A 13279-nucleotide genomic window follows, 5' to 3' on the forward strand; every position below is an offset into this window, starting at 1 on the left:
TAAAAATGTGCTTAGATGCTGAAGAAAGAAAAGAAAATGGGTGTAGACAGTCATAGAAAAACAAATAGTTTAAAAATATTAAAGTCTTTGCTGGGCGATGGTGGTGCACGCCTTTAATCCCAGAACTCGGGAGACAGAGGCAGGCGCATCTCTGTGAGTTCGAGGCCAGCCTGGTCTACAGAGCGAGATCCAGGACAGGCACCAAAACTACACAGAGAAATCCTGTCTAGAAAAAAACCAAAAAAAATAAAATAAAATAAAAATAAAAAAGTCTTTAAAGAGAGATTAAAATAATATAAAAGGAAAAAGCCACATAAAGATGGGAAATACACGGGGTCTGGATCCTGTATGGTGCTTTATTGACTTTAAATTTTTTTATTTTTTATTTATTTTTTATTTTTTTAAATATGTATTTATTATGTATATGGTGTTCTGCCTGCAGGCCAGAAGAGGGCGCCAGATCTCATTACAGATGGTTGTAAACCACCAGGTGGTTTGGGGAGAATTGAACTCAGGACTTCTGGAAGAACAGCCAGTGCTTTTAACCTCTGAGTCATCTCTCCAGCCCAACTTTAAATTTTTTAAATGCTGATGAACAAAATACAATAGCTGCTGAGAGACAGTGGATTATAGAAACTGCTAAATTAAACCAATTTATGTATTTTAAGAATGTCTTAACTTCAGAATGAAAGTCAGAAAATATGTTGCGTTGGAGGAGAGGTTTTGCTTTTGTTTCTACAGGAAACAAAAAGCTATGGATTTCTTCCAAATTAATAAGGACCAGATTTGATCAGGACAGACCTCCTGAAAATCTTGGCTACAGACATAAAGAAAGAAACAAAAGAAAAACTATAAGGCAGGTGACATATATGCTGTTCCCTTGACAGCTCTGAGATTGGACGAGACATGATAAATCTTGTTGGCTACAGAGTCCTCATGACATTATTACATGTCATCTTTTCATATGGCATAAATAGAGGTTTGGTTATACAGTCCAAACAGACTTTATAACTTTGTTAACTTTTGTTAACTTTATAACAGATGCCTTTTACCTGCTCAAACATAGAACAAAAAGTCATCTTCAGCTGACTTGTGCATACCATACATTCCATACTTGTGTTAATACAGATATATATGTTACCTTGAAAAGTTTGTGTGGGAAAAAAAGGACCAGACACCAATGAAAACAAGTAGCCTAGGTGATCCAGCCTCTCAGAATGCCTCTGTTGCAGTTTGCTCAAATTTCTGTATCCAGAACAATTTCAAGGAGGTTAGCTGAGATTGTCCAGCCTCACAGACTACTCCAGCCAGGACTGCAGATAAGCGCTACACTTTCCCATCGCATAGAGACTAAACAAAAAATAATACATTCAGCTCTCCCAAGATTTGACCATTATCCCAATTTTCTTAGAGTCCCATAAAGATGCCATCATCCCCAGAGAAGAGGAGTCAGTCTAGAAAACATGACGCCCACATTCCCAACAGGTGGGATGGGTGGCTTGGGGTCATTGGGTAGATTATAGATGTTTGTCATCATTTGAGTTGGTTACAAGTTGTTACTAGTCATGGTCGGGGGAAAAATAAGCAAAAGGTTAGATTCAGGGATCTCTTTCTGAAAAGAATAGGGGGGATATAGGAAAGGTAGGATAAATCTACTTTTAAACTACAAAGGCAACTACTAGTCTTAAATATTTTACATTGGTATGAATTTTTGTATATTGATACAAATTTAAGGTTATGTTGTTATTTTGTTACTTTGTTATGTGGTGAAAAGTTGTGTGGAATTGAACTTGAATGATGTTTTGAAAAAATAGCTGGAGAGGTGGTTCAGTGGTTAAGAGGGAATCAACACCTTCTTCTGCCTCTAAGGATACCTGAACACATGTAACAGATACATACAGATGTACATATACACATAAATAAAAATAAAAGTATTTTTTAAAGCCAGCCAGTCATGCTAAAACTGGCATAGAGTGCAGAGTCTATGCAAAGAGTTAGTTTGGAGTCTTTTAAGAACAGAAAGAAAAGGCTGAAGAGATTTCTCATCCGTTAAACGTGCCTGCTGCTCTTTCTGGGGACCTGGGTTCTGTTCCTAGACCAATATCATATTACCCACAACTACCTATAACTCCAGTTCCAGGAGATCCAACACCCTTTGGCCTCTGAGGGCACTGCACACATGTGATATACATACATTCGTGTGTGCGCGCGCACACACACACACACACAGAGCTACACATAAATAAATACAAACTGTCTGGTGTGGTGGTGCATAACTTTAATGCCAGTACTGAGATGCAAAGGCAGTAGGATCTCTGTGAGTTCAAGGCCAGCCTAGTCTACGCAGCAAGCTCTAGAACAACCAGAGCTACATAGGGAGACTTTGTCTCAAATAAATAAACAAGCAGATAAATAAATAAATAATGTTTTTAAAGAACATAGAGATTATAATGACATAAAGAACACAAAGCGATCATAAAGAACATAAATGAGGGGTTCCCAAATCCACATACTGTATAATGATATGAAAAGGGATCAGAAAGACTGATGGAGGACAGGTCTCATAGAGTCACACAATGGCCAGACGGGTAGAAAATGGATATGTATGGATTGGAGGATAGTTAAGGATAAATAGGTGGGAAAATGGGAGCATGGATGCGTAAGTACATGGGTGGATGCATAGATGGATATATACATAGATAGATACTGTCAAATCCTGGATGGTTAGAAACCCAAATCCATTTTAGGCCACTAGATGGAAGCCAAGTGTTTTCCATTCGTTACATGAATGCTCTTTCTTTTTTCTATTGTTTTTATTTCTATGCATGTTTGTATGAGTAGGTGCATGTGTCTTCAGGAGCCAGAAGAGAGGATCGGTTCCCCTGGAGCTGGAGTCACAGGCAGTGGTGAGCAGCCAGACATTGAGAATCAAACTCTGGTCCTCCAGAAGAGCAGGAAGCTCTGTTAACCACAGAGCCATCTCTTCAGTTCCCAGATGCCTCTTTCTAGTGGTATAAATTTAAAAACATTGATATTCTTCACTGAGAAATAGCCGGGTTTCCGATGTCACAGATTAGCACAGCCCTTCCAGGCTAGGTTGGCTACAGCTGTGCAAAGCTGTTAATGCCTTTGGTCCAGCCATGACCACGGCAGGTCTAGAGAAGCCAAATCCCCCAACTGCTACCCCTGGAGCAAGCAGCTTCCTCTCATTCACAGTGCTGAATATACAACCAAAGTTGCCACACCCTCAATGGGTCATGGTGGGAGAAAAGCAGGAGGTACAGCTTATGAGATGACACTCTTTTGTCTTTTTTTTTTTTTAAAGATTTATTTATTATGTATACAATGTTCTGTCTGCATGTACGCCTGCAGGCCAGAAGGGGGCGCCAGACCTCATTACAGATGGTTGTGAGCCACCATGTGGTTGCTGGGAATTGAACTCAGGACCTCTGGAAGAACAGTCGGTGCTCTTAACCTCTGAGCCATCTCTCCAGCCTGACACTCTTTTGTCTTAACAAAGGACCCTGAGGCCAGGCTAGCCCCAGCTCTGACTTACTCCATGGTGTGTAAAACAGTGATTTTTCAGTCTGTGCCCTAGGAGACACTGTTTTACAGACAGCTTTGGGCTCTATTTAGGGAGGAGAGGTGTAAGGAGAAAAGAAAACTGAGGAGGCTCAATGGTGAGGGACCAGGTTTGTTTTGGAATAAACCTGAGAAGGCCTCTTATCAGAGAAGGTAAGAGACAGTGAACTTCTCTTACAGGTAAGGGGTTTATCAGTGCTGGGGGATCAGGGCTGGCAGAGGGATCAAGGCCTGGTTTGGTCAGGCAGGGTTAATGGTTAAACTAGAATGTGCAGGGTTGGTGTTAATAATGTTGACTTCAGGTAATTGAAACTTGTTACACAGGAGGGGCTGCTGTTCAGGCTAGACAGTAGTCACAGGAAGGGGCCGCTGTCCAGGCTGGACAGTAGTCACAGGAAGGGGCCGCTGTCCAGGCTGGACAGTAGTCACAGAAAGGGGGTCACTACTCAGGCTGGACAGTAGTCACAGGAAGGGGGTCACTACTCAGGCTGGACAGTAGTCACAGGAAGGGGCCGCTGTTCAGACTGGACAGTAGTCACAGGAAGGGGCACTGTTCAGGCTGGAATGGAGCTGCCTCTGAGTTGTGCCCTCTCAAGGATGAGTGTAGCCAAGGATGAATCCACAAACCTCACCATCTGTCAGGCATCAACCATGCAACACAGACTTATTAAATGGCTTATTCCCAGGAATAGAACCAAACTCTAAGTTTGTCAGGGGGGATTGAGATGATGGGGGAACATGGATATTTTAAAATCGTATCTGGGAAACCTGGCCCAAGAACTTATTGGCCATACCAGACCAAGGAAAGGGTGTAACTCCCTGGACCCCATAAATTGGCAGACACCTTACACTAAGATAGCATGGCATGGCCCACCAACCTGACACCCAGTGTGTGGAGGACCAACCGTGAGAAAAACGCTTGTCTGTCCCTGGGCTTCAGGGTAGCTTGGTCCCCTGCTGCCCACTGGACTGCCTGCTGGAGCTGAACACACACACACACACACACACACACACTTTCCTGCTCCAACCTGTTTCCACTCTCACCTAGACTCCACCCCGAAGCCTGTCTTTCAGGCAGGACCTTCCTTGGGCCACAGCAGCAACCTCCTCCCAGGACTGGACTCAGGTTTCTTATCTACACAGATTCTACCCACATTTCTAAGAGCCCACTTCTCTGCTGTAGCCGCTGTCACTTACATTCACTCTGCTAAACACATAATAGGCACCCACAGAAAGCTAAGTTTACCGTGTGCAGTGTGATAGGAGAATTAAGACTGGAATCAAAGAACCTGTGTTAGCCTCAGCCAGATTTCCAAAACAGGCAGGACTGTCTGGGAAACTTCCGCCACAGAAACCACGGAGCCTCATGAAGGTGCAGAGGATGAGTCACTTCTCGGGTCTTCCAATTCATCTGCATTACATTTGGTCAAGGCTCCACTCTGTAAGATGTGAGTGGAGCTCCTGGTGGTCAGTGAACTTGAGCCTGGCCCTGTGGAGGCCTCAATCTCACGCTCCTTCTTCAGCCTAGTGAAAAGAACATGATGATCTAGACAGTGTGAGCCTTTGCCTCTGTGCCTTGGAGCACACAGACACTCGGCTAAGCTTCTCTGTATTGCTCCAAGTTTAGTACCTGTGCTGCCACAGGGAGCACAATAGATCACTTCTCACAGCAGCTGACTAGCTACTACCACTAACGTGTTACCATCAGGAAGCATATTCTAAGCTGTCCAGTCTTTCAATGATTCAAGAAAAGGCTAAAATCCAGATATTTAGGCGAAATTATTTGATCTCCCTCTGCCACTACTTTCATTTTCATTTTACTTTTTGAGACAGGATCTTACTGTATAGCCCTGACTGGACTAGAACTGGTTATATAAACTAGGCTGACCTTGGACTCACAAAGATTCATCTGCCTCCGCTTCCAGAATACTAAGATTAAAAGTGTGTGCCACCATGCCTGGCCTGCAACTTTTTAACAATTTTTAAATCTGACAAATCTGGAGTTTGATGTGGTCCATGTCCCCTGTTTTTGCAAACTGTTAATTTCTAATGACATTTTTGTCGAAATCTGGCCAAATTCCCTCCTTTTCCTGTTAAGAAAATAGGCTGAATAACCACATATATGTGTGGTAACTTATCCAGGCCAAAGTCGGAAAGCAGAGACAATAATCACAAGGGAGACTGTGTGCTGTGTTTCCTTATTGTGAAATCTTATTTAGTAATGAAGTTGGTTCAATCCTACAACAATTAATAGCAGAATCCGGATCCCATTTCCAGTGGATCCCTGTGGATCTTGCCTGCCAAGCTGTCGTTCATATTCATTTGATTTAAAAGCGAAGTCCCCCCTCCCCCTCCACACACACCTCCGACTCATCTGTCCTAGTCTCTTCAACAGCCCTTTTCCAGCCTGTTCTGAAGAACGCTGCAGAAAAATGATAAAGTTGAAAATATTAGACACGAGGTGGCATAGTGAGGCACACGTGCATTCTCAGGACTCAGGAGGCGGAGGCAGGAGGATCACCATGAGTTCAAGGCCAGCTAGTGCTACATTACTGAGTTCTAGGCCCTGTGCTACAGAACTGAGAGTCTGACTGGGAATGTAGCTCAGTTGGTAGAGTGCATGCATGCCTAGCAGGGTGTGTGTGATGTGGTGTCCGATGCACTTGGGAGATGGAGGCAGGAAAATCACAAATTCAACCTCCCCGTTGGTTACATATGTGCTGAGGGTGAAATGTAGCTCAGTGGAAGAGGTCTAGATTAGCATGTGTGAGTCTAAGGTTCAATTACCAAAACTGCACACCCCTCCAAAAGAAAAAATGTAGTCAAGAACGTCCTTGCTACGTGGCTTTTTTTGGGGGGTGGGGGGTGGAGATAGGGTTTCTCTGTGTAGCCCTGGCTATCCTGAAACTCGTGCCATAGACCAGGCTAGCCTTGAACTCAGAGATCTGCCTGCCTCTGCTTCCCAAGTGCTGGGATGAAAGGCAGGCGCCACCACCGCCTAGCTACGTGGCCTATTTTGAGGCCAGCCTGGGCAACAAGAGGCCTTGTCCGGGAAACAACAACAAATAAAAATCCAACAGTGAGATTTTGTCTCAAAGGAAAAAAAAAAAATAGTCGTGAAATGAAAGTTCAAAAGAGGAAGCTGTGGCACAAAGACCAACGGGGTTGCCGGAACGCTAAACTAAGGTGCATTCCAAGTCCTGGGAAGAAGAAAGTTCAAATGTCACTTCCAAGTACCCCGGGCTGGAGATCACGGGCGTTTCTGAGGAGTCCTACTTTCCCCGAGCGCTATTCAAGGAAAGCAAGACCAGGCGAGCACCAGCAGAGAACCAGCAGAGAAGAAGCAGAGAGGGAAGCGGCCGCAGGGAGCAGCGCCAGGCGGCTCAGCCCAGGCCAGGGGCGGGTCACGTGACCGGCCAACATGGCCGCCCGCGGAGAGTGCCGCCGGGCGGGGCAGGAGTCGGAGCCCGGGCAGGAGCCGGGGCCGGAGGCCGGGCCCGAGGCAGGCCTAGAGTCGGGGGAAGAGTTCGAGATCGTGGACAGGAGCCAGCTGCCGAGCCACGGCGAGCTGCGGAGCGCGGCGCGGCCTCGAGCGGCTGACGGCTGGTCGGCGCCCATCCTGACGCTGGCGCGCCGAGCCACCGGGAACCTGTCGGCGAGCTGCGGCAGCGCGCTGCGCGCGGCCGCGGGGCTCGGAGACGGCGGCGGCGGCGGCGGCGGGGAGCGCGCAGGTAGGCCGGGGTCCCGCGGGCTAGGGCTGCTACAGGACTGGGGGAGCCCGAGAGCTGGGCGAGCTGCTCCGCCGACCTGTGCCGCGCGGCGCAGGCTTCTTCTGTACGTGGGTAGGACCCGGCAGGAAAAGCGCCAGACAGGGCGGGTGGCGGCCGGGGACTGCCCCCTCCCACCTTGTGTTTGTCTTTGTGAACCCCAGAACAGCCGCGTCGTGATCACGGATTGACTTTAAATAAGAGGATTAAATAAGAGGCTCAGACGGAAAGTCGTCTGTGTTTCTGTTTTGCATACTTGAGAAACGAAGTCTGGTGCTGGCCCCCCTGTTAACCCTCTCGGCCGCTAGCCGCTTGTGCACCTGCGACTGAGGTTGACAGCATATTCCAAAGTTGGTGAGAGCGGCGAGTCAGAGTCAGGAGGTTTTGGTTCCCTTTGTACTCCGCCACCAAAAGCCCCGTGGGACGTGAACAAGCCATAGCGCCCCTCCTACTCGCATTTCCCAACCTATAAAATGGGGATTTTTTTTTTAAATCAGCAACCTTCTAAAGCCCAGTTCAGCCCTTATGATCTAGAATAGAATTTCAGCATACCAGTAAGAAAGAATAAAAACAAGTGATTATGACATGGTATGGTGATGCAGGTACATACTGCCCGAACAGCATGTTAATGTACTCAGTACCGTGCTAATTTTAATGCAGTGGTGTTTGTGTTTCTAAACCTAACTAAAAATACAATATAAAAGACAGCCATGGTTTCGAGCATTGTGTTGCTTGCCTTTAATCCCAGCACTTGGGAGGTAAAGGCAGGTGGATCTCTGTGAGTTCGAGACCCGCCTGTCTACATAGTGAGCCTCTGTCTCAAAATAAATAATAAATAAGGATGCTTCACTTGGCTAGGGCACTTACTGTGAATGGACCATGCAGATTTCAAGTTGCTGTGGTAGCGTGAGCGTTGACTGTAAATGCCTGAGACTTCGTGCATACAGTAAACTTTGTTACCCAGAGTTTATTTAAACAAAACAACAACAAAAACCCACTTCTTTCCTTGGTAATAAATTAACTTTGGTTTACTGTAACTTTTCTGCTTTATAACCTTTACTTTTGTGTGTGTATATGGATTCATGCATGTTTGAACATGTGCACTTGAAGACCAGAGGTAGATGTTGGTTATCTTCCTCAACTGTTAAATCCACCTTAGTTTTGAGACAAGGTCTCTCACTAACCCTGGAGCTCACCAATTGCCCACACTGTCCAACAAGACCCAGGTATCCTCATGTCTCTGCTCTCCTGGCACTGGGAATACTAGCAGATATCGCCATGCCCAGTTTTTAGCGTTGTGGCTCTGAACTAAGATCTTCATATTTGCCAGGCAATTTTGGCGGACCAGCCGCCACTTTTACAACCAGGGTACTCTTGAGTAGGGAGAAGTGAGAAATATTATCTAGAAGGAGATACCTAGACAACGAGAGGAAAGACAGAAACACAGGATAGCCTCGGGAGGGCCTGGATCCTTATCCACCAGCCCAGAACTTCATTCCAAAGGACTTTGTATCACAGTACCAATGGGAGGAGCAAAGGACCTCCCCCTTTCTCAGTACAGCCAAGTGTAGATAGACCCTTCCAAACACCTGGTCCTCAGGCCCGTGGTCCAATCATCCTCTTTATGCAGACCTGCTGGATAAAGGCACTAGGAACCCCAATGGGCTCCAACAGGAAATCACTTTTTCATCTCTCCAGCCCTGCTGTTTTTGACTTTTTTTATTACCATGCATGCCATGGTGCACCTGTGGCGGTCAGAGGATGCCTTTCGGGAGTCAGTTCTCTCCTTCTACCTTCCAGGGCTGGAACTCGGGTCACCAGCCTTGTCAACAACTGCCTTTACCCTCTGAGCCATCTCACCAGCCCTGGTTTTTGTACTTTTTGACTCTTACATCAGCTTAAAACACACACACATTTTATACCTAATCAAAAAATATTTTCTTTCTTATCTTATCATTCTTCCATATCTTATCATTTTTCTATTTAAAGTTTGTTTGGGTTTTAGTTTTTACTTAAGCCTTTTGGCTAAGAGCAAAGATACATGGAGAGCAGACAGTAGTCCCCAAGCCTCAGGAAGTTTGGGGGTGAAGATAGAAAGGAGCTGGGTAATGAATTCAGGGTAGAACTGGATAGGAGGAGTGGTTTCTGGAGTTCTGCAGCATAGTTAGAATAGCTGAGATCTGCAACAACTATTAAATATTTTCTAACAGCTAGTGGAAAGATTTTAAATGTTCCCAATACAGAGAAAGGGAAACCGAGATGGTGAATATGCCAGTCTCCCTGATGATCACTACATGTACACATAAACTATCAGTGTACCCCTTAAATATGTACAATTACTGCTGCAATTTAAAATATCAATATATGTTGGCAAGATGGCTCAGTGGGTAAAGGTGCTTGCCTCCAAGTCTGATGGCCTGAGTTTAGTCCCTAGGACCCACATGGTAGGGAGAATGGATGCTTACAAGTTGATCTCTGTTCACTATATGTATCCCATGGCATACACACACACCCAACACATTAAATACATAAACATGTATATATGGGTGTATGTATGTATATACATATTGTATGTATATATATTTTAAATAAGATACATTAGCTCAGGCCTTGAAGGTCAGGATCATGACTATCACACTTCTGCCTCCACATCTTGTCCCACTGGAAAATCTTCAGGAAACAACACACACAGAGCTGACACTTGGGTTAACAACGCCTTCTTCTAGAACATGCTCCCCCATCCTGTTGACAGAAGTTCCTGTCCCACATGCTGCTCCCAAATAACGACACAGAGGCTTAGTATTAATTATAAGTGCTCGGCCATAGCTCAGGTTTGTTTGGAGCTAACTCTAACATTTAAATTAACCCATATTTCTTATCTCTGCTTTGCCACATTGCTTGGTACCTTTTCTCAATACTGCGTGTCCATCTTGCTTCTCTCTTTTGGTGACTCCTCTGATTCATCCTTCTTCTTCCCAGAATTCTCTGTTTGGCTCTCCCCCTAACCTTACTCTGTTGAGCTATTGACCAGTCAGCTTCTTTATTAAACCAATCACAGCAACATATATTCACACAGTGTAAAGAAATGTCACATTTCCTCCTTTTTGTCTAACTAAAATTGAAGGTTTCAACTTTAACATAGTAAAATTATATACAACAAAATGTCATCAAGTAAGAATTACAGTTACAACATCCAGTCCATTTGTATTTGGCAAATTTAGAGAAAATATTATTTATTCTATCTTGATGAGTCCAAAGCTCTGTACCTAATTTACCTTCTATCGTAACTAAGGAAAACTTTAACTGACTATCTAGTCTTCAACTCCATCAAAGACCCCAGAAGTATGAAATGTTACCTAACCACAGGGACATCTGGCTGCCTGGTTAGTCACCCTAGTATCTTCTGTAACACTGGGGCATCCAACTCTGGCCTGCAGGCCTAGTATATCTGACAGACATTCTAAGAAGCAGGGAATTCTGAAGGACTGTCCTGCCTGCCTTGTCTTGGCAGAGTTTGGCAGTTGCCTTTTTGGCATCCAGCTGGTCCAGTTTGGACAGTATACTGTCAGCAGTCAAGGCAAGGGCAGTTTCTTGCCCAGTGGCTAACTTTTGCCACAAAGAAAGCCAACTCCATACGGAGTTTCTTTGATGCTCATCATCTTCTTTTAGGTAAATGGGTGCTGCCAGAAGCAGACGTGTCTCACTGTCATGAAAAGCCTTAGGTTATTTGTAGCTAGAGTTTTCCTGCCTGGCCCACACTCAGGACAAATCTCTCTCACCTGCCAGTCCCACAGCTGCTCAGACCCGACCAAGTAAACACAGAGACTTATATTGCTTACAAACTGTATGGCCATGGCAGGCTTCTTGCTAACTGTTCTTACAGCTTAAATTAATCCATTTCTATTAATCTATACCTTGCTGCATCGCTCGTGGCTTACCGGCATCTTCACATGCTGCTTGTCATGGCGGTGGCTAGCAGTGTGTGTGTGTGTGTGTGTGTGTGTGTGTGTGTGTGTGTGTGTGTGTGGTGCCCCCCCCCCTTCCTGTTCTCTCCATTCCCCTCTCTGTTAGTCCCGTCTATACTTCCTGCCTGGCCACTGACCAATCAGTGTTTTATTTATTGACCAATCAGAGCAATTTGACATACTGACCATCCCACAGCAGTTATTAAACATATTAAATGTCATATTCTGTAGGTCTTTGAAGTGTTTGAAGACCATCTATCTAAATGTATCTGTGTATGACCTTGAAAACATACCTAACATGACTATAAGTTTGACTATTATAAATGACTATTAATTTGTATTTCTTAATTATACATTTCATTTTAAATAAACTGCATAAACACAATATGCTAAAATAGTTGAAACATACATACAGTATAGCAAAAATAACTTTAAATTTATATGAATAAACCAAAATCCATACCAGTGTAAAATACTTTGAGATTAATAGTTATTTTTTCAGTTTAAAAGTAGATTCAATAATCTACCCTTTTATCCTACCATTTCTATATTCCTTCTTTTTCTTTACAGAACAAGATCCCTGAATCTAATCTCCTTTGTTCAGCTTTTTTTCTGACAATTATCCATAACAACTTGTAACCAACCCTCCTTAAATGATAACAAACATCCATAACCAATATTTTGGGAATGTGAGCATTGTTCTATAGACTATTTCCTATTGTGTAGGGGCACTGGTATCTTTGGGGGAACCTTGAGAAAATTGGGATAATAATGGAGTCCTGGCTGGAGTAGTCTGTGAGGTTGGACCATCTCAGCCAGCAGCCTTGAAGCTGATTTGGATGCAGATTTTGAGGAGACTTTAACAGAGGCCTTTTGAAATGCTGGATCACCTGGGCCATCCATTTTTATTGGTGTTTGGTCTTCTTGTTCTGAAATGAATAAATGTTTAAAGGTAACGTATATTACAGCTATAAAATATGTGGTGTGTACAAGTCAGTTAAAGGGTTTTTTTTATGTTTGAGCAGGTAAAATACACATTATGTGTCTTGTAGTTCTTTTAAGTTTATTTTTTTTTAATGTCTGTAGCCAGAATTTCAGGGGGTCTTCCCCAATCAAACCTGATTTTCTTTAACCCAGAATGAATCCATAGCTTCTCATTTCCTGTGGAGATAAAAGCATTACCTCTCCCCTAAAGCAACATACCTTTTGTCTTACATTTTGAAGTCATGATATTTTTAAAATTTATAGGTTGGTTTAATCTAGCAGTTTTTATAATCCAGTGTCTCTTAGCAGCCAAAAAATTTAAAGACAACACAATAACATACAGACTCTCTGTAGTTCCCATCTTTACGTGGCTTTTTTGGTTTTTATTACTTTACTCCCTTTATAAGGACTTTATTACTTTAAACTATTTTTTTATATATCCTTTCTCTTTTATCTCCCAACCCTATGTATATTTTTAAACACACTGTGACCCATTTAGAATTTTTTTTCTGTCTGATCTGTCTTTACTGTATATCTGTAACCTTTTCTGTCTGTGTGAGCATATCCCCAAACCCACCACATAGTGCGTTGGTTCAGCTCATGCTGGCAGCTCAAGCCTGCAGGCAGCTGCTAACATCTCTGTACTGTGGCTCACATCAGAGACACAAGACTAGGAAGCTGCATTTGGCTCCATCACTGCACGTTTTCAGAACCTTCCCTCAAGCCTTGTCAGGTTCCATGCAGAAATTCCAGTGGGCTTTTCTTTCCCTCCCACCAGTTCCCAAATAACCAACAAGGAGAAGAATTACTCATTGCTCAGTCGATAGCTCAGACTTGTTACTAGCTGACTCTTATATTTAAATTAACCCGTATTTCTTATCCATGCTTTGCCACATGGCTTGGTACCTTTTCTCAATAAGACATGCCCATCTTGCTTCTCTCTGAGGCTGTTGGTGACTCCTCTGACTCTGCCCTTCTTCT

At 43.9% G+C, this 13279-nt stretch overlaps 1 protein-coding gene and 1 long non-coding RNA gene across 2 annotated transcripts in view; one reads left to right on the plus strand and one right to left on the minus strand.

The window, feature by feature from the left end:
- Positions 1-3011: 3011 nt before the first annotated feature.
- LOC128122453 (uncharacterized) lies at positions 3012-6935 on the minus strand. The gene is made up of 3 exons (XR_008222436.1): positions 6820-6935; positions 5946-6004; positions 3012-5106 (listed from the first exon to the last, which is right to left on the minus strand). It is a non-coding gene; the product is annotated as an uncharacterized LOC128122453 (long non-coding RNA).
- The window catches only part of Rufy1 (RUN and FYVE domain containing 1), a 49976-nt gene continuing 43578 nt past the window's right edge, over positions 6882-13279 (plus strand). The window contains exon 1 of the mRNA XM_052758037.1: positions 6882-7313. Within this exon, the coding sequence (XP_052613997.1) occupies positions 7004-7313 (310 nt within the window). The 5' untranslated portion in view covers positions 6882-7003. The remainder of the gene's footprint in view (positions 7314-13279) is intronic.

Source organism: Peromyscus californicus, unplaced genomic scaffold (genome assembly GCF_007827085.1).
Source record: "Peromyscus californicus insignis strain IS unplaced genomic scaffold, ASM782708v3 Scaffold_3__1_contigs__length_106647218, whole genome shotgun sequence".
In the NCBI taxonomy this organism is placed as follows: Eukaryota; Metazoa; Chordata; class Mammalia; order Rodentia; family Cricetidae; genus Peromyscus; species Peromyscus californicus.